The sequence below is a fragment of the Balaenoptera physalus genome (genome assembly GCF_965194825.1).
Source record: "Balaenoptera physalus genome assembly, chromosome: 1".
Lineage (NCBI taxonomy): Eukaryota > Metazoa > Chordata > Mammalia > Artiodactyla > Balaenopteridae > Balaenoptera > Balaenoptera physalus.
This window is the reverse complement of record NC_138882.1, coordinates 151026937-151049596: the sequence shown is the minus strand read 5'-3', so window position 1 is coordinate 151049596 and position 22660 is coordinate 151026937. Positions and strand designations below refer to the sequence as shown.

The window sequence follows — 22660 nt, the reverse complement described above, 5'->3', positions numbered from 1 at the left end:
TTGATACAAATCCCTTTAATAATAACAACTTCATGTTTAAATAAATATATTGTTAAAAAATAGTGCAAGAGTATTTTGTTATAATTATTAAGAAAGATTTGAGACTGCTATTCCCTCTGCAGAAACACTATGCACAGATGCAAAATGATCAAAGGCTGATACAATAATGAATCTCAAGTAAGTGGCGTGGCCATCACGTGCCTGTAGGGGAAAAATCAATACAGATGATTTAGAATTCTAGTTAACTGTTAAACAAGCAGTTAGCAGAAGAAAGTGTTTGATGCAAGAATAATATTCTAAATATATAATGATTTATAAGATATAATGTTCAGAAGAGAAGCCAGCCACATGTAACAGTACAGTTATTCTGATATGTAGCAGCCAAATATCAGCCTTGGTTTGAGGAAGAACATCAGGTGGAGCTAAAAATTGCACTGTACAATTCTGATTAATTTTTTTAATTAATTTATTTTATTTATTTATTTTTGGCTGCTTTGGGTCTTTGTTGCTGCGCATGGGCTTTCTCTAGTTGCGGCGAGCGGGGGCTACTCTTTGTTGCAGTGCGCAGGCTTCTCATTGCGGTGGTTTCTCTTGTTGTGGAACACGGGCTCTAGGCGCACGGGCTTCAGTAGCTGTGGCACAAGGGCTCAGTAGTTGTGGCTCGCGGGCTCTAGAGTGCAGGCTCAATAATTGTGGCACACGGGCTTAGTTGCTCCGTGGCATGTGGGATCTTCCCGGATCAGGGCTCGAACCTGTGTCCCCTGCACTGGCAGGTGGATTCTTAACCACTATGCCACCAGGGAAGCCCTGATTAATTTTTTTAAAGTGTTTTTCTGAAGTATTTTTCATAATTAAGAGATTTCATTTGTTGGATGATGCCTCAGAATACACTACCCTGAATATTACTATACTTTTACATTTATATAAAAATGTAAAAAAATGTCTCTGAAAAGCAATTTGGCAGTATATATAAGAAGCTATAAATATGTCTATACCCATGGACCCAGTAATTCCATTCCTTGAAATTTAATTTTAGAAAATAATTAAAAAGGTGAACATTGTGGTAGCAGGAACAGGCATAAGATGTCCCCTGTAGTATTAGTTATAATGACAGAGAGAGGAAAAAGGAAATCAGTTAACATCTGTCTATCTGCATACACTTAATTTTAAAATTATAATTATGAAGCTTTTGATACAATATTAAATTTTTAAAAGATACAAATTTTTTCATACATACTATTATAACTATGTAAATGCATCTGGTTAACAACTAGAAGAAAATAAGTATAGTAAAAGCTGTTGTGACAGGGTACTAAACTTTGGGTGATTTACAGCCTTCCATTCCCCCTTACTTTTCTCCAAATGCTCTATGATGCTGCATCCCTCCCTGATCCACAGTGAGTCCTGAAACAAAATACTCAGCAGAGGCTTACTAACCATAACCCATTAATAAATATGGAGAAAAATAGGAAGATAAAATTCAGTCTAATTAATCATTTTTCTGCTCCCTACTGGCCTCCCCAGTCATTGGGCACACTTAGGTGGTAGAGAAGATAATTAACAGGATTCAAAAACTCCTACAGAAGCATTTGAAACACCGATTTCATAGCAGCTGCCAGTAAGTTGTGAAGAAGGAAACCTAATGGACAAAGTACTCTTTAACCCTTATTTAGAGACACCTTAGTTAAATAAACACTACCACCTAAAAAGCACATATTCACAGTTGTTTGGCTTTTTGTGTTTGTCTAAAACCAGGACCTGACAAACTAGCAAGAACAGAGAAACTCCTGATGAGGCAGCAGCTTCCTCATCAACGGGCATTCATTCCACTTGACAAGCAAAGCCCAATGGAATGTTGTTGGAAAATGCTGGTTCTCTTTTCACCTCATCTCTCTTTGGCTTATTTGTTGCTGATCCTATGCTCCAGTTCCCTTATCTGAATCTCCCTTGTCCTTTCATGCTTAAATTAACATCCGATTTTGGCATCTCAACCTTTTTTGATTCCTATTCTATAAGGCCTACAGAATCAAATGAAAGGAAAGCAAGTACATACTTCAAAATAAATGAATAAACAAAATAAAACAAAAACAAGTGAATTCTGTTCTATCCTTGCTGTCATATTATTATTATGCTGTCATATATTATTGAGAATAACCTTCTCTATTGGTTGATGAGACACAGAACCTATAATATTATGAGGGTATTTATTAACTTTATGACTATGGAGATAGGTTTAAAATTTAAATACGTTGTGCTGGCTAAAGATAATGTTTATCTCTTCAAAGTATATTTACTTACCATAATTTCTTCATTTTGAAGCTGCCCCTCTGTATGTACCAGATCTAAAACACAAATTCAACAGAATTGAGGTAGGGCTCAAAATGCATGAGGACATATTGAAATTTATATTCAGCAACACATGATATCTGGTAAACTATAGTCAGACCAGATTTACCAGTGTTTTGGGGTTAAAATTCAATATAAAAATAGAGATATTTGATATAAAAGGTATGAAAGATAAACTATGAGCTATAAAACATCTCTAGTGAGTATAAATAAAAGTAAATGTAAATGTAAATTACAGTAAAGGAATATAAAGTGAAGAATTGATAAAATGTGAAAGTCCTTTTTAAGGATCAAGTTACTAAGAGTAATTGCAGGCTTGAAAGGAGCCATCTTACCATTCTCATGGGTACTGACTAGGGCTCAGCTTCTCACAATGAATTTTCACTGTGATGCTGAGTTACGCCACCCATGAATTGATCTTTTCTGGTGTCCAGCTATAGAAAACCTTTACTTGTTTAATTTTAGGACAGATTAACTTATCTGGTCATGAGTTAATCACATCAAACATTCATCTGGAAACATGAAATATTTAATTGATATAATAATGTCAACATTATTTAGAAATTAATTTTGTTTGTATCAAAATAGTGTACATAATTTTAAAAGGCATGTAGTACAAAAAAGGGAAGTTTCTGGGAAGTAAGATTATGTATGACTTTCTTTCTGTTTCGTAACCTTTCTCTGAGGTAATGAAAAATAGTAATTCCCTGCTTGACCCCTTTTCCTCCAGTCCTGCTCCCTAAAGGTAAATGTTTTCAACACTTTAAGCTGTTTTTCCTGGAATTATGTTTTATACTCCTTTTCTTGATTTATCAATTTTTTACTGACTTTATATTACGGTAGGTAAAATTTATGTCTCTTGGACCAATATCCTCTTCCTCCCCCTCCTGCAAATTTTCCCTCCTACCATCCTCTCAGTTTTGAAATCAATACTTGATGGTTATACTATTATCTATATAAACATTATTTACTGCTGAAATAAGTAATAAATTGTGACACATTTTCTTTCTTAGACAACTCCTCCTCTACTAGAAGTTAATAATAACCTCTTCTTTCATTTGCTTCATTTTTTTAAATAATGAAAAATTGGAAAATCTCAAACATACATAAAAAGGACAGGATATAACTCCTATATATACCCATAATCTTGAATTTGCAATTACTAACATTTCACCATACTTGATTTATCTAATTTTTTTTGCTAAAGTATTTTAGAGAAAGTCTAATACATCATGACATTTTACCTTTAAATATTTGGTTATCTATCTCTAAATAAGAATATTTTCTTATATAACTACAATGCCATTATCATATTACAATAAAAAAAATGCTTTAATACCCAGTCCATATTCAAATTTCCCCATTGTCCCCCTAAATGTCTTTTTATAGTTGGTTTATTCAAATCAGAATTAAGTCTCTTTTAATCTTGAACTGCTTTCTCTCCCACACACACATTTTTTTCCCCACACCACTGACTTATTGAAGAGACCAGGTCAGTTGTCCTGTAAAATGTCCCACATTTTCTCATATTGCCTTCTCGTCGTTTCATTTAATTTGTTCTCTATCCCCTTTTCCTATAGATTGGAATTAGAGCTAAAGGCTTCATTATATTGAGGTTTTAAGGCCTTCATCATAAGTCTGGTGATTTTTGGCTTCTGTTACTCACGAACAGATCATTTGAAAAATGTGCATGAGCCAGACTCATTGACTACTGGACTTTGATAGGGTAACCAGGAATGAGCTAGCCTGTGTCAGTATCCATAGATCTTCTGGGACCATTCAGTTTCTCCAAAGATGAATCCTCCAATCTGTGGCTGGGGCTATATTCCTGGTTGCTGAACAGAGCACAGGAAGGAGGCTGGAGTTCCCACCACTCAATATGTAGGCTTCCACTTAAATCCCTTGTTTTCCACTCTGTGTCTCACTCACTCTCTTTACTATGCCTGGTCTCCCTGAGTCCTGAGCCTCAACATTCAATGTTCCTAGTCACCTCTTGGGGGTGGTTTGTGGGAGGAAAGACTGGTCACTAGCTTTATAGGGTAGGAGAAGGTACCTAGGATCATTTTTAATATATATATACATATATATACTTTGTATATAGATGTTCAACTAATCACCTTTGTTTTCTGGACCATGCCTCACTCACACTTTCCATGGTAACTTTGCCTTCAAGTTCTAGACCTTTCTGGGATTCTGTTGGATAAACTGGTTTGCTTCTCAGTTGATATTCTCCTCGGCAGGTACTTAGGTTATACTCTATTCTGCTACAGAAGTTACTACTCCTTCATCTGCTTCCTCTCTTCCATAATATATATTGATCTCTCACATCTGTTTTGGTTTCTTGGCTTTTTGTTTGTTTTTATTTTTTGCCCTTGTAGATTTATGCCTCTTTTTATTCCTTTATTATTATTTTCATGGTATTTTGGGAAGGAACGGAGATAGACATATGAAGGCAATATGCTGTTTTTAACTAGAGGCTACCAATTCTGTTGATGATATTTAAATAGTACCATTAATCAGGAAGGACGGAAAGATGAAAAACTAATATTTATGTTTGTCTACCGTATGCCAGACACTGTGTTCTCAAAAACTTTAAATAGTAGGTATCATCTCCATTTTTTCAGATAAGGATACTGAAACTCAGAAAAATTAAGTAACATGTTAACAATTACATAACCAGTAAGTGAAGAAGTATCTTTGTATTCAAACCTGGGTTTTCTAGGCTCTAAATATGTCACAAGAATCATTCAAGTCATGTTTATTCACCAAAATGCAGCCCAGTTGGAAATACAGAGTAAAGGACAATTCTCTACTTCCTCATGATCAGAACCACATTGGCGAAACAGCACATACCTCTTTCAATCCACTGCTCAAAATCAACTGGCTCTTTAGAAGTGCTCTTTTCAATCCTCAAGGTCCGCACTGACATTGTAAATAAACAAAATAAAGTGTTAATTATCTACCTAATTCTATGTTGCTGTCACTATATTGCTTTTTTCCTTTGTCTGAGACCATCAGGCATTGGTGGGACTGCACAAAGTACTGGGATCAGGAACAACATGTTCTGAAAATCACTCACTCACTCTGTTTTTTCCATAAGTCCCTATGGTAAAATCCAGACTGTGTAACTGTAATCTTACAAGTGTTTGCAAGAATACAACACAAAGCTAGTAGGGCCTTTCTGCATTTGGAATCATCTAGTTTTCGGGGTTTTTTTTTGTACACTGGTAAATAATACCATTAGTGGTCTTGATCATAAAGCTTTATGGAGAAACTACTATGAGTCAGACATATTCATTGACTCTTGACTTCACTCTTAGGAGAACGGTATTATTAACTTACTTTACTGACGAGGAAACAGGCTTAAAAAAATCAAGCAACTTAGAGAAGTCAGGTGAAATGTTCAATGATATAGAGCTAGTAAGTGCCAGACTGGAATTCAGACTTTAGGTCTGACTCCAGAGCCTTCACAATTAATGACAGAAGACAGAATGCAGTCATCTTCCTTCTGCACTGGTTTTTTTCCTTTACCCCTAAACCAGTTCCCTTCACCCCAAATCCATTCTTCCCCTTCTCTGTTCTGTGCCCTGCGGGGAGGACCCCGGGGACTGCTTCACCTGGACTCACTTGCCCACTGACTACTGGTTGTATTTGGCCAACTGGAGGCACTGGAAGGAAATTGAAGAGCAGTGGGGAAGTGACATCAGGTTGTATTTCCTCCGCGCCCTTCCCATTTCAGTGCCGTGTCTGACAGTTGTTATGTCCGTTCATGGTTACAGCTCCTGTTGGGCAGGCTCTTATGCATGGGCTCCAGCACTCACTGGGCTCCACCAATACTATTTCCTTCCCTTGGTCCAGGGGAGGTAATGGCTTACTGCTGTAGCCACTTTCTGGGTGTCTCACCATCCCTAGTTTGTTCCCTTAACCCAGGCCATAATTCTGTAAGTAGTCCCATCAATAAGGTCTCTTCATTTGAGTCATCTGGGATATATCCTGTTTCCTGCCATGATTTTGTCTGACATACTTTATCCTTAAATAAACAAAAGACAGGATTAGGATGATGTTCCAGTGGGAGATATTCTTCCTAAATCCCTCAGAAAATGCCATTATTAATAAAAGAATCAAAATTACCAAATGCAAATAATCAGGGTTATCAGATTTTCAGAAATAATTTGACAGAGAACCCCTAGTCAAAAGAATCTGGAATAAAGATGTCAAGAAACCTAGTGTTCTGGCAAGCTGGCTTCTTATATTCATAACACGGTCTTTTGCCAAAGGCTTTCACGTAGTAAATTGCATGGAAATTATGATGTCCTTTGGAAGGGTTTCAAATTTGCAGTTTCAGAGAGGCTAACTGTGTTCAAGGCAGTTAACCCATACTCCCCACCCATCAACCCCAGCAATAAAACTGGATTCCATGCGGTAAAAAAAAATTAGTGTTTTGCCAAAAGTTTACATATGTGCCTTCTGCCTATGGAAAATCTGAAAGATGATGAAAATTAATGAAGTGAAATGAAAATATCATGCTTACCAAAGTAACTCTGGATTAAAAGCCTTTCAATCCTTACATGTTTGTGAAAACAAATAATGAACTCTTGGGGAAACATTCCTGTGGTAGTCCAAAATGTTTCTGGATTTCTATTGTTAATTTTAAAGAAAAAGAGAAAAGAATAGCCAAATGTTTAGAAATGTTTAATCACAAAATTCTAGTGAATAACTATTTAAAAAAAATAAACGACCACTGGATTCTTGCAACCCCTTTCTTTTTTTTTCTTTTTTTAATATTTATTTATTTATTTGGCTGCACCGGGTCTTAGTTGTGGCACATGGGATTTTTATTTGCGGCATGCGGGATCTAGTTCCCTGACCAGGGATCGAACCTGGGCCTCCTGCGTTGGGAGCGCAGAGTCTTAACCACTGGACCACCAGGGAAGTCCCACAACCCCTTTCTAACTGTTCATTCTGCCTCTAATCTCTCCCCAACTTTAATAATTCTTTACTACTACCAGATATATTTTTTAAAAAATGGAACTGATGTCACTCTTGTGTAAAAGCAGTGACCCCTTATTGCCTATGAATCTAAACTCCTCAGTATGGCATTTTATGACCCTGTACAATCTGGTCCCATCATTAAGTATATCGTCCCCCATCATGATATCATCTCCCATTATCGTTGGACCAATTAAAATTCTGCAAACACGTCATGTAGGCTCATGCCTCTGTGCCTTAGTCCATGAGGTTCTCTTGACCTAAAAAGCCCTTCTTCCCATGCAAAAGTTTATTCACTTTTTGGTCACATCGCTCCAACCCCAACAAATCACAATAACTTTCTCCCTCCTTTGCACTCACCTCACACACAGCATCCATTTTTACATTAGCACTTTTCTCTTGTGTTTTTATTGCTCCAGCTACACCCTCTTTAAGTCCAGCCACTTTCTCTTAGTCACCTTTATATCCCCAGCAACAATCACAATGGCTGACCCACAGCAGATACACAACAGATGTTTGTTGAAAAAAATTAAAACATGCACTCAATGTGGGTCATATACTATGTAAAATTACATATATACCTAGACACACACACACATATATAGTATTGACTACAGAAATAATCACTTCTATTTTAATTATATAAGGTTTTTCTTTCTTTTTTGGAGGTAAAATTTACCTACAGTGGAATTTCTCTTAAGTGTGCAATTCAAAGTTTTGATAAATGTATATGCTTATGTAACCAATATCGCAAGGTAACCAATACCCTAATCAAGATAAAGAACATTTCCATCACTCTAGAAACTTCCCTTCTCTTCCCTCCAAACAACCTCCCTTATGCAACCACTGCTCTGATTCCTATCACCATAGACTATGCTATAGCTTGTTTTTTATTTTTTTTAAATTAATTAATTTATTTATTTATTTTTGGCTGTGTTGGGTCTTTGTTTCTGTGCGAGGGCTTTCTCTAGTTGTGGCAAGCGGGGGCCACCCTTCATCGCGGTGCGTGGGCCTCTCACAATCGCGGCCTCTCTTGTTGCAGAGCACAGGCTCCAGATGCGCAGGCTCAGTAGTTGTGGCACACTGGCTTAGTTGCTCTGCAGCATGTGGGATCTTCCTGGACCAGGGCTCAAACCCGTGTCCCCTGCATTGGCAGGAGTATTCTCAACCACTATGCCACCAGGGAAGCCCTTAATTGTGTCTTTCAATGAGTATTAGTTTTATTTTTGGTGAAGTCCAGTTTTATTACTTTTTTCTTTTATGCTTAGTAATTTTTGTACCTGCCTTCCTTCCTTCCTCCCTCCCTCCCTCTCTTTATTTTTGGCTGCGTTGGGTCTTCGTTGCTGTGCATGGTCTTTCTCTAGGTGCGGCGAGCAGGGGCTACTCTTCATTGCAGTGCGCGGGCTTCTCACTGAGGTGGCTTCTCTTGTTGCGGAGCATGGGCTCTAGGTGTGTGGGCTTCAGTAGTTGTGGCACAAGGGCTCACTAGCTGTGGCTCGTGGGCTCTAGAGGGCAGGCTCAGCAGTTGTGGCACATGGGCTTAGTTGCTCCGCGGCATGTGGGATCTTCCCGGACCAGGGCTCGAACCCATGTCCCCTGCATTGGCAGGAGGATTCTTAACCACTGCACCATCAGGGAAACCCTGTGTCTTTATTAAGAAATCTTTGCTACTTCATTGTCACAAAAGTACTTTCTTAGATTTTCTTTTAGAAACTTATTTTAGCTTTGAATTGAGTTCTATTATCCATATTGAATTAATTTTTGTGTTTAGTATGAGGTAGGGGTTGAGGTTTATTTTTATCCACGTTTATTCAGTCGTTCCAGCAGCACACGTTAAAAAGACTTCCCTGGTGCCGCAGTGGTTAAGAATCTGCCTGCTAATGCAGGGGACACGGGTTTGATCCCTGGTCCAGATAGATCCCACATGCTGCGGAGCAACTAAGCCCATGCACCACAACTACTGAGCCTGCGCACCACAACTATTAAAGCCTGTGCGCCCTAGAGCCCACATGCCACAACTACTGAGCCCGTGTGCTGCAACTACTGAAGCCCATGCACCTAAAGTCCGTGCTCCGCCACAAGAGAAGCCACCACAATGCGAAGACCATGCACCACAATGAAGAGTAGCCCCTGCTCACCACAGCTAGAGAAAGCCTGCGCACAGCAATAGAGACCCAATGCAGCCAAAAAAAAAAAAAAAAAAGACTTTCCTTTTCCTATTGAATTACCTTAGTGTCTTTTCCTAAAATTAATGGACTGTCTATGGGTGTATGTACTTCTGCCCCTCCATTTTATTCCATTGATCTGTTTCTGTATCCTTAGCCTTTTGTCAAAAAGTAATTGACTTTATATGTGTGGGTCTATTTCTGGGCTCTCTAGTCTGTTCCACTGATCTATATAGATCTATCTTTACAAAAATGCCTTGCTGTTTTGATTACTGTGTATTTATTTTAAATCTTGAAATCAGATAATTTAAGATTTCTTCTTTTCAAAATTAGTTTGACAAGATTAGTTTGCATTTCCATACACATTTCAGAATCAACTTGCTAATTTCTATGTAAAAGTTTATTGAGATTTACTGAATCTATAGGTCATTTAAGGGAGAAACTGCCACTGTAACAATATTGAGTTTTCCAATCATGAATATAGTATATCTTTTCATTTACTTAGTTCTTTAATTTCTCTCAGCAACATTTTATAGTTTTGAGTGTAAAGGTCTTGCATGTCTTATTAAATTTATTTTTAACTATTTAATGTCTTAAATGCTAATGTAATTGGAATTTTTTAAAATTTCATTTCCTAAATGTTTCCTACTAGTATATAGTAATACAATTGATTCTTGTGTATTGACCTCGCTAAATTTACTTATTAGCTCTAGCAGTTTTTTGCAGATTCCTTAGGGTTATGTAGATTCACATAATCTGTGAACAAAGGCAATTTTTATTTTAGTGGCCAATAGCTCTTGCTTTACACACACACACACACACACACACACACACCCCTGGAGAAACTGAAACTCAAATAAATATTATGAATAGTTCAAAAGGCTACTTGGTTACAAGATATGTAAAGAGGACTCATTCCAAAACTTAGTTTTCCTTGTTGCCATCTGGAAGAGGAAAGCTCTTTGGGGAAATACCACAAGGGTGCATTTTGATCATTATCCTCATTATAATATGTCTACTAATTTTCTTTAAAAAAATTTTTTTTTAAATTTTATACAATTTTAAAGGTTACTTTGCATTTACAGCTATTACAAAATATTGGCTGTATTCCCCATGTTGTACAATACATCCTTGAGCCTATCTTAAACCCAATAGTTTCCCCCTCTCCTCTCCCCACTGGTAAACACTAGTTTGTTCTCTAGATCTGTAAGTCTGCTTCATTTTTTGTTATATTCATTAGTTTGTTGTATCTTTTAGATTCCACAAATAAGTGATATCATACTATACTGAATAAAGATAACTTTGCTTTCTTTCCAATCTTTAAGACTTCTATATCTTTTCTTGCCTTATTGCATTGTTTAAGACCTCCAGGACAACAGTGAATAGAAATGGTGAGAACAAACATCCTTGATTTGTTTCCAATACTGGGGGGAAGCATTTTTTTTTAACCGAACATAGTTGATTTACAATATTATATTAGTTTCAGATGTACAGCACAGTGATTCACTATTTTTATAGATTATACTCCATTTAAGGTTATTACAAAATAATGGTTATATTTCCCTGTGTTGTACAACAGGTGTCCCCAACCCCTGGACCACGGACCAGTACCGGTCTGCAGCCTTTTAGGAACCAGGCCGCCCAGCAGGAGGTGAGCGGTGGTCAAGCGAGTGAAGCTTCACCTGCCGCTCCCCATCGCTTGTGTTACTGCCTGAACCACCCCCTCCCCAACCCCTGGTCCGTGGAAGAATTGTCTTCCACAAAACCGGTCCCTGGTGCCAAAAAGGCTGGGGACCGCTGCTGTACAATATACCTTTGTTGCTTATCTATTTTGTATGCAGTAGTTTGTATCTCTTAATCTCATACCCCTATCTTGCCCCTCCCCACATCCCTCTCCCCACTGATAGCCACTAGTTTGTTTTCTATATCTGAGTCTGTTTCTGTTTTGTTATATATACTCATTTGTTCTATTGGGAAAGCATTTATTTCACTATTACGCTGAAAATTTTTAGTAGATGCCTTTATCAAACTGAGAAAATTCCCTTCTCTTTTTAATTTTTTGAGAGTTGTTATCATGAATGGATGCTGAATTTTGTCAAATGATTTTTTGGAATGATCATATGATTTTTTTTCTCCCTTGTTCTGGCAATATGGTAAATTACACTCAATCTGTATTCCTGTGATGTGGTGAATATGCCAATCTTGCATTCTTATGATAAACTCCATTAGCTGAATTCAATTTATAAGGTTTTTTGTGTCTATGTTTACAAAGAATACTGTTCTGTAATTGTCCTTTCTTGTAATGTCTTTGTCAGGTTTTGGTATCAGGGTTACGCTGTTCTCATAAAACAATCTGGGAAATGTTTCTCCTCTATTTTTGAAAGGGTTTCTGAAAGATTGGTACTATTTTTTCTCTAAATATTTTATATAATTTAATTTCTATAATCAATATAAACTATTCAAATTATTAAATTTCATCTTGTGTCATTTTTATAGGTTGAGTTTTTCAAGGAATCTGTCCATTTCATCTAAGTTGTCAAATTTATTAGCCTAAATCTGTTCTTGATATTGACTATTGTTTTAGAATCTAGTGATATTGCTTCTTTCAACTCTGGTACTAGTAATTTGCATTTTCTCTTTTTATTTTAGTCAGTCTTGCTAGAGGTTTATAACTTTTATAAACCTTTTCACATAGTCAACTTTTGGCTTTGATAATTTTTTCTATTTGTCTATTTTCTATTTCATTGATTTCTGCTCTTACCTTTGTTATTTATTGTCCTCTACTTTCTTTTGGTATAATTTGTTCTTTGTTATCTAGCTTCCTAAGGGAGAAATTTAATTACTGGTTTTAAAACATTCTTTTTTTTTTTTTTTGGCTGTGTTGTGTCTTCGTTGCTGCATGCGGGCTTTCTCTAGTTGTGGCAAGCAGGGTCTACTCTTCATTGTGGTGCGTGGGCTTCTCATTGCAGTGGCTTCTCTTGTTGCACTGCATGGGCTCTAGGCGCATGGGCTTCAGTAGTTGCAGCACGTGGGCTCAGTAGTTGTGGCGCACGGTCTCTAGGGCACACAGGCTTCAGTAGTTGCGGTGCGTGGGCTCAGTAGTGGTGGCATGCAGGCTCAGTAGCTCTGCAGCAGGTGGGATCTTCCTGGACCAGGGATTGAACCCATGTCCCCTGCATTGGCAGGTGGATTCTTAACCACTGTGCCACCAGGGAAGTCAGAATATTTATGTATTTATTTATTTATTTGGCTGTGTCAGGTCTTTGTTGCGGCATGCAGGACCGTTAGTTGTGGCATGCGGGATCTTTTAGTTGCGGCACGCAGAATCTTTAGTTGTGGCATGCGGGATCTTTAGTTGCAGCATGCAGGATCTTTAGTTGTGGCATGCGGGATCTTTAGTTGCAGCATGCAGGATCTTAGGTGCGGCATATGGGATTTTTAGTTGTGGCATGTGAACTCTTAGTTGCAGCATGTGGGATCTAGTTCCCTGACGAGGGATCGAACCCAGGCCCCCTGCACTGGGAGGGTGGAGTCTTAGCCACTGGACCACCAGGGAAGTTCCCATCTGTCAGTTTTTGCTTTATGTATTTTTAATATCAATTATGAGGTCAATGTACATTTAGATTGTTATTTCTTCCTGAAGAATTGATATTTTAACATTATAAAATGTCCCCTTTATATCTGGAAATACTCCTTATCTTATATTTTACTTTGTCTGATATGACTATAGCCACAGCCACTTTCCCATGCTTACTATTGATAGGGTGCATCTTTTTCATCCTTTTATTTTCAACATATTCATGACTTTATATTTAAAGTACATCTCTTGCAGACACCATATACTTGGGTCTTTCATTTTTACCCAGTATAACCCTCTCTGCCATTTAATTGAAGTGTTTAGAATACTGGCATTTAATATAATTATTGATACGGTTGGGTTTAAGTCTTGCTATTCATTTTTTATTTGTCCCTCCCATCTATTTTTTCCTGTACCATTTCTCCTTTCCTACCTACTTTTTTTAAAAAAAATTTATTTATTTATTTTGGCTGTGCCGGCTCTTAGTTGCAGCACGTGGGCTTATAGTTGCAGCATGCAGACTTCTTAGGTGCGGCATGCAGAATTTTTTGTTGTGGCATGTGAACTCTTAGTTGCAGCACACATGCGGGATCTAGTTCCCCAACCAGGGATCGAACCCATGCCCACTGCATTGGGAGCGTGGGGTCTTACCCACTGGACCACCAGGTAATTCCCTCCTTTCCTATCTACTTTTGAGTGAATCAAAAAAAGTTTTAATGCTGCTTAATTTCTTTATGAGTTATTTAACTATACCTCTTATTTTTAGTGGCTGCTCTCAAGGTTATCAAACCTCATGACAGTCAATTTGCACTGAACTCCACTTTTGTGCCACTGTTTTAATATATTTTATACACACATACATATATAATAAATCCCACAATACAAAATGTTTTTTCCCATTAAGTGGTTAGTTGCCTTTCAAAAATATTAAAAGAAAAGATAATCTTTTATATTTACTGAAATATTTACCATTTCCAATGCACTTACTTTCTTCCTGAATGTTTGAATTTCCATCTAGTATTTTATCATTTCAACCTGCAGAACTTTCTTTAGCATTTCCTGTGATGCAAGTCTGTTTGTGGTAAGTGAAAAGTCTTTCTTATATCCTATATTTTTTAGTGATATTTTAACTAGACACAGAATTCTGGGTTGACAGTTTTCTTATTTGTTTGTTTCTCTTTTTTCCCCAGCATTTTAAAGATACGGTTCCATTGTCACCTGAATTCCACTGCTTGTGATGCAAAGTTGGCTGTCACTGGTACCACTGTACTCCTGTATGTAATGTATTTTTTTGCTCCAGTTGTTTAAAAATTTTCTCTATCTTTGTTTTTCAGCAGTTTGGCTATGATGTGGGCTCTTATTCATCCTGCTGGGGGTTTGCTGAGTTCCCAGGATCTGTAAGTTGGTATTCTTTAATAAAACTGGGGAAAATTCAGCCAAAAAGTAGAAACAATTCAGATATCTATCAACTGATGAATGGGTAAATAAAATTTTCCATATACATACAATGGAATTATTTGGCAATAAAAATGAATGAAGCACTGATACATGCTACAACATGGATGAGCCTTGAAAACATGTAAGTGAAAGAAGGCAGTCCAAAGACAACATATATATTATTCCATTGATATGAAATGTCTGGATAAGCAAATCTATAGGGACAGAAAGTAGATCTGTGGTTGTCTAGGGCTCATGGGGATAGGGGATGACAATGAAAGTGTGTGAGGTTTCTTTTTGGGGTGCTGAAATGGATTGTGCAGATGGCTGTATAACTCTGAATATGCTGGAAGCCACTGAATTGTATATCTTAAATGGTTGAATTTTATGGTATGAGAATAATATGTCAATAAAGGTGTTACAAAAAAAAGAAAAAAACAGAATCCAGGTCTCTAACTCACAATTCTTGATTTTTTTAATACTATGCTTACTATTTCATAATTTCTTTTTATTTATATGGTTTAAAATTTTATTTATTTAAATAAATTAAACAATATTTACTTGCCCTATGTTTTTTCTTGGGTGCTTTTAATGAACATGATCAATGCAATGACATAAAGATATGTAGAGATGCACTTGGATTTTAAAATAACATATAACTGAATTCCTGTAATTAAGTAATATGAAGTCATCAAAATAGTAGTTTCCTTTAAAAGAAGGCCTTATAGCCATTGACTGTTCAACATCTATCATCTCATGTGATAATAAAAAAAGTCATGTAATTTTTTCACAACTCTGAGGTAGTCAGGGAAGGTGGTATTATTCCCATTTTTCAGATCAGGAAACTGAGGCTCAAAGAATAACACATATATTCTTAGCCCAAAGTAACACACATAGTTCACTTACCCAGGAATTTTAACTGTGAATCTCTCATTCTTTTACATTATGCCAAAGGAACCAATTCTTTCTCTCTTCTACTTTTTCTAACTCATTATTTTTCTTGTGTAGAATTTTTCTCCTTTTTCATTGACATGTTAAACACCAGGGGTCAAAAGTAGAGTCAAGAGGAAGTAGAAATATAATCACTTTTTAAAACTCTATTTCTGAGGAAATTGAGAATTGGGAGCACTATCCATTAGAGGCAAATTTATAGCACTGTTTTCTCCGAATAATTCTATTGTTACTTCCACTTAGATAAATCAACTTATGAGCAGAGAATAAATTTTACTATCTACTATATAAAATCTAATTGTATTTGTTGGAAATGCATATGAATTAAAAGTCTCTGACGTGCTCTGTTCAGTTATTGGGTCAGTAACTACTTTACTCCATATAGTTTTCTGTATTAAGGGTCTTTGTCTAATCTAAAAAATATTATGTACTTATTCATTAGTATGGACTGATAAAGTCTAAAATATTATGTTACATATAACAACCAATTTTAATGATCTATAAACATATTCCCTTGAAAGAAAGGTCACCAAAAGGGTGTAAGGTAAATTGATCTTGCCTTGAAAATTTGATTTATCTCCAATCAAAGACAAGGAGTATTTTTGGAAAGATCTCTATTTCTGGCAAACGATTTAAGGTAAATCTCTATAGGTCTGTGATCCTCATAGCAGTTCCCACATTTATATCTCTACTCTAAGGCAGAGTGAGATAAATAACTATTACCTGAATTTCAGAAAATAAAAAACTAAGAAGGATTAAGAGGCACATATATTAAGTTTTTTATTCAAACCTTAAGTTTTAGAAACTGGGAGTTAGAAGACATGAGTGTTAGTTTTGATTCTGACACTTGCTTATCTGTATGATTTTGAGTAAGTCATTTTACCTCTGATCATTTTTTTCGCCGTCTTTATAATGAGGTTGAAAATACTTTTTTTTTTGGCCTCTTACTCCCCAAGCTTACTGTGAGGGTCTAATGACATAACATCTATAAAACTATAAAGCCATATGCAAATATATGTTAATATATGTAAGTATGTGTGTATGTATATGTGTATACGTGTGAGTGTATGTATGACTAATCTTTGATGGTCTAATTCACAAGCTACTCCACAAATATTTTAAGACACTGTGGAATCAAAGATGAAGTCATAGTCTCTGACTTCTAGAAATTTCCAGTTGAGAGGGGAGACATACATTAAAAATAAATAATTATATAATAAAGGAATAAATAAGATAATAGAGGTATATATCAAATTCTACTGGAGCCCACCAAAAAGGGAAACTATCCTACCTGAGGGAAAGGGACAGATGTCAGTCAGAGAGGAGGTAACAATTGGGCTTAAAGGAACAGGTCCAATTACTAGAATTTTATACAGATACATGGACCTCACAATAGAACACAAAGAGCCACGAGATCTGTGTTACAACTGGCTCTGCCTTCAGTAGTTAAAACAAGTACCTGACCTCTTTAGACCTCTCTTACCACAAGTTTAAATGAAAGGTTTCGATAAGATGAACTCATAAGTCCTTCCAGCTCTAAAATTATATGATCCCATGAGTCAAACTCAGATCACTGTACAAATACCAAGAAAGAGAACTCAAGAGGGTAATAAAATTGCCAGAACTATTAAAAAAGGAGTTTTTCTTGGATGGACTTGGAGGGTATTTGCTAATGAATTAAGTCAGACACAGAAAGACAAATACTGTATACCACTCATATGCAGAACCTAAAAAATAAAACAAACAAGTGAATGTAACAAAAAAGAAAGAGACTTACAGATAAAGGGAACAAACTAGTGGGGAGAGGGAAGTGGGGAGGGGCAAGATAGGGCTGGGGGACTAAGAGGTACAGACTACTATGTATAAAATAATTAAGCTACAAGGATATACTGTACAACACAGGAATTATAGCCAATATTTTATAATAACTATAAATGGAGTATAACCTTTAAAAATTGTGTATTGCTACACTGTACACCTGAAACTTACATAATATTATAAAGCAACTATACTTCAATTTTTTTTTTAATTTTTTGGCTGTGGCATGCGGGAACTTACTTCCCCAACTGGGGATTGAACCCGCGCCCCCTGTAATGGAAGTGTAGAGTCTTAACAACTGAACCACCAGGGAAGTCCCATATACCTCAATCTTTTAAAAAAGGAAGTTCTTCTATTAACTACTTTTTTCCTGGAATTTAGAAGTCTGAGAATGATATCTATCTCTACCCAGAATAAGCTCTAGCACAGTGAAGAGCAGTAACTGGAATGATATCAAGAAGCTGAGAACCAAACAATGCAGGTGGGTAGCAAGAAGTGAAGCATTCAGTTCAGCAAAGATGTTGCTTAGACCAGAAAGAAAATAGGCAGTAGATAGTAAGCCACACTGTTTATATCCCTATTTACCAAGAAAAACTTGGAATAAAACCATAACCAGATATTAAAATGTATACTTCCATAAAATGAGGTAGCTGTTGTTTGAAGTTTTGCCTTGTTAGACCACATCTTTAAAAACTATTTTTATAAAAAGTTCAGTTTAGGAATTATAAAGAAAAGGATCAGGGACTTCCCTGGTGGCACAGTGGTTAAGAATCCGCCTGCCAATGCAGGGGACATGGGCTCAAGCCCTGGTCCGGGAAGATTCCACATGCCGCGGAGCAACTAAGCCCGTGCACCACAACTACTGAGACTGTGCTCTAGAGCCCACACACCACAACTACTGAACCCGTGTGCCACAACTACTGAAGCCCACACACCTAGAGCCCATGCTCCACAATGAGAGAAGCCACCGCAATGAGAAGCCCATGCACCGCAACTAAGAGTAGCCCCCGCTTGTCACAACTAGAGAAAGCCTGTGCGCAGCAATGAAGACCCAACACAGCCAAAAATAAATAAATTAAATAAAGAAATTAAAAAAAAAAAAAGGATCAAGACCCTAAATATACACAACTGAATTAGCTCCAGGGATGGTACTAAAGTGGGTAGTCAGGTAATTTAGTTCACCAGACATTTATTAAACTATGTTTAACAGTGCTAGTTGTTGTAAAACACATAATCTCAGTACTCAGGGGGTTCACTGACCTAGTATTAAGACTTTAAGGAAGAAAGAACAGTAACTCTTACCCATCAATTATATTTTCAGGTGGGTGTTTTTCATCACTTGATGTAGCTAAAATCACTTCAGTCCCTTCAGAGCTCAAACAAACATCAATGTTTCTCATCTTAAAGTGTTTAACCTGCAAGGAAAACAAAACAAAACAATAACAACAAAAGCAACCTTTTTATTCTCTGAATTTTATCTGAGCAAAGGAAGAGAGAGAAAGCCTGTTGCCTAGCACAACGCTTACCAACCAAGTTATTCAACAAGTGGGAGGGACTCTTAACATGTTTATTTACTTATGTAAACTTCTGACCTCTCCCAGGGATAATCTGTGAGATATGAGTATTTACACTACTCTACTCCACAAAACAAGTCCCTGACACCAACATAATTTTTCTGTTTCTAAAATTAAAAACCCTCAATAATTATATGGAAACAGTTAATACGCTAGAGTGACACGACTTAGTAGGTAAGTGTTTTAAAAGTGTTTATGTAGTTATAATTCAGAAATTTTAAAAAATGAAGAGTATAAAAACAGACACTTTATAACTATTTATCCATACACTTATCAATTGAAATGGCAAGCAATATTATTTAAATCTTAAATAATACTTTACAATCGGTATTTTTTTTTTTGAGCAGAAATGTGAAATGAAAAAAGACAACTTTTCCCTTATTTTTAAATTCTAAATCAGTCACTTGGTTCTTGAACTTAAACACATTTCTGTTGAAGAGTAATATTTTAAGTCTGATAAAAAGCATACTGAAAAGATATTGTTGAGCTCTACTATGAACCCCAGAGGGTAAGACACAAGGAAGACCATAGAAGATTACATCAGAACTCACCCTTCTCCTTGATCTACTGGTGATAAGGCACAAACCAATATATAGATGTAAAGTGATGGGGAAAGCTGTATCTATAAAGAATTAAAAGATGAAGAGTGTTTGGAAAAGGAAGAAAGGCTTCCAATACACCTCATACCCTAGCCCCAGTCTAACTTTAAAAAAAAAAACTATTTCAAGTAAACAAACAACAAGGTAGAGCGAATATTACACTTATTCAACAGCTATGTACTGACTTCCCAGATTTGATGTTAACATTTTTCCATATGTACTTTTTTTTTTTTTAAGAAATAAGTAGCCCCTTACTGTCCTTATTTTCTTCCTTGCCCAGTGGTAACAGCTATTCTGAAATTGGTGAATATCCTTCCCATATTTTTATTTATTTATTTATTTATTTATTGGCCAAGTCACGCAGCATGCAGGATCTTAGTTCTCCAACCAGGGATCGAACCCGCCCACTGCAGCGGAAGTGCAGAGTCTTAACCACTGGACTGCCAGGGAAGTCCCTGACTATATTTTTATACTTTTACCATATATGTATCAATATGTACTGTTCTTTTAAAACTTAGATGTTTTCACAGTATATATACCCCTTGCTACTTGCTTTTTTCATTCAATATTATGTTTTCAAGATTTTATTATGTTGATACATGTAAATCTACTTTATTCATTTTAACTGTTGTAAGGTATTTCTCCGTTTCTCTAATGATGGATATTTAGGTCTGTTTCCAATTTTTTGCTATTAAAAACAAATTTGCAATGCACATCCTTGTGCATGTATCCACTGGCAAATGTGGGACAAGATCTTTATAATAAAGAGTATCTTTCTTTGTAGAATTGTAGAAATTTAGAATCACTGTATCTCCAAGTCAATAACTGATCTATTTGATCTCTAAATTATAACAATTTACATTACCACTAGCAGTGTATGAAACTTTCTGCTCCCTCATATTCTCACCAACTTGTTATTGTTAGACATTTTAGCTTTAGCCAATCTCGTTGGTGTGAAATCGTATCAAATAAGCTTATTTTTTTTAATACATTTATTTTATTTATTTATTTTATTTTTTGGCTGTGTTGGGTCTTCATTGCTGCACATGGGCTTTCTCTAGTTGTGGCGAGCGGGGGCTACTCTTCATTGCGGTGCGTGGGCTTCTCATTGCGGTGGCTTCTCTTGTTGTGGAGCACAGGCTCTAGGCACAAGGGCTTCAGTAGTTCTGGCACATGGGCTTAGTTGCTCCGCAGCATGTGGGATCTTCCTGGACCAGGGATCAAACCCATGTCCCCTGCATTGGCAGGCGGATTCTCAAACACTGTGCCACCAGGGAAGCCCTCAATAAGGTTTTAATTTGTATTTCCAGGATTACTAGTGAGGTTGAATACCTTTTCATGTTTATGGGCTATGCAGGCCTCTTCTTCTCTTATTTGGTTTTTCTTATCCTTTGCTCATTTTCTATTGGGTTGCTTTTTCTCCTTCTGTCCTTTTCTTTTTGATTTGTAGAAAAATTTAAAACAAAATATCCTGGATAGAGCTCTACGCACCACCAGAGCCTACCATCAAGCCTCTTAGATAGCCTCAACCACCAGAGGGCAGAGAGCAGAAGCAAGAAAAACTACAATCCTGCAGCCTGTGGACCAAAAACCACAGTTACAGAAAGATAGAGAAGATGAAAAGGCAGAGGGCTATATACCAGATGAAGGAACAAGAAAAAACCCCAGAAAAACAACTAAATGAAGTGGAGATAGGCAACCTTCCAGAGAAAGAATTCAGAATAATGATAGTGAAGATGATCCAGGACCTCGGAATAAGAATGGAGGCAAAGATGGAGAAGATGCAAGAAATGATTAACAAAGACCTAGAAGAATTAAAGAACAAACAAACAGAGATGACCAATACAATAACTGAAATGAAAACTACACTAGAAGGAATCAATAGCAGAATAACTGAGGCAGAAGAACGGATAAGTGACCTGGAACACAGAATGGTGGAATTCACTGCTGCGGAACAGACTAAAGAAAAAAGAATGAAAAGAAATGAAGACAGCCTAAGAGACCTCTGGGACAACATTAAACGCAACAACATTCGCATTATAGGGGTCCCAGAAGGAGAAGAGAGAGAGAAAGGACCAGAGAAAATATTTGAAGAGATTATAGTCGAAAACTTCCCTAACATGGGAAAGGAGATAGCCACCCAAGTCCAGGAAGCGCAGAGAGTCCCATACAGAATAAACCCAAGGAGAAACACGCCGAGACACATAGTAATCAAAGTGGCAAAAATTAAAGACAAAGAAAAATTATTGAAAGCAGCAAGGGAAAAACGACAAATAACATACAAGGGAACTCCCATAAGGTTAACAGCTGATTTCTCAGCAGAAACTCTGCAAGCCAGAAGGGAGTGGCATGATATACTTAAAGTGATGAAAGGGAAGAACCTACAACCAAGATTACTCTACCCAGCAAGGATCTCATTTAGATTTGATGGAGAAATCAAAAGCTTTACAGACAAGCAAAAGCTAAGAGAATTCAGCACCACCAAACCAGCTCTACAACAAATGCTAAAGGAACTTCTCTAAGTGGGAAACACAAGAGAAGAAAAGGACCTACAAAAACAAACCCAAAATAATTAAGAAAATGGTCATAGGAACATACATATCGATAATTACCTTAAACGTGAATGGATTAAACGCTCCAACCAAAAGACATAGACTGGCTGAATGGATACAAAAACAGGACCCATATATATGCTGTCTACAAGAGACCCACTTTAGACCTAGGGACACATACAGACTGAAAGTTAGGGGATGGAAAAAGATATTCCATGCAAATGGAAATCAAAAGAAAGCTGGAGTAGCTATACTCATATCAGATAAAATAGACTTTAAAATAAAGAATGTTACAAGAGACAAGGAAGGACACTACATAATGATCCAGGGATCAATCCAAGAAGAAGATATAACAATTATAAATATATATGCACCCAACATAGGAGCACCTCAATACATAAGGCAACTGCTAACAGCTATAAAAGAGGAAATCGACAGTAACACAATAATAATGGGGGACTTTAACACTTCACTTACACCAATGGACAGATCATCCAAAATGAAAATAAATAAGGAAACAGAAGCTTTAAATGACACAATAGACCAGATAGATTTAATTGATATATATAGGACATTCCATCCAAAAACAGCAGATTACACATTCTTCTCAAGTGCGCACGGAACATTCTCCAGGATAGATCACATCTTGGGT

General features: G+C 36.7%; 1 protein-coding gene across 17 annotated transcripts in view; it reads right to left on the bottom strand.

Moving 5' to 3' along the window:
* IFT25 (intraflagellar transport 25) overlaps nt 1–22660 on the bottom strand; it is a 39758-nt gene continuing 17098 nt past the window's right edge. For 8 of the 17 annotated variants that reach the window (XM_082431010.1, XM_082431008.1, XM_082431011.1 and 5 more), the window contains 6 exons: nt 19409–19479; nt 18586–18698; nt 6878–6984; nt 5200–5268; nt 2299–2342; nt 208–1090 (listed from right to left, as the gene is read on the bottom strand). In XM_082431010.1, the coding sequence (XP_082287136.1) occupies nt 920–1090; nt 2299–2342; nt 5200–5268; nt 6878–6984; nt 18586–18683 (489 nt within the window). In that variant the 5' untranslated portion in view covers nt 18684–18698; nt 19409–19479 and the 3' untranslated portion in view covers nt 208–919. The other 9 variants (XM_082431006.1, XM_082431003.1, XM_082431004.1 and 6 more) reach the window with 4 other exon arrangements.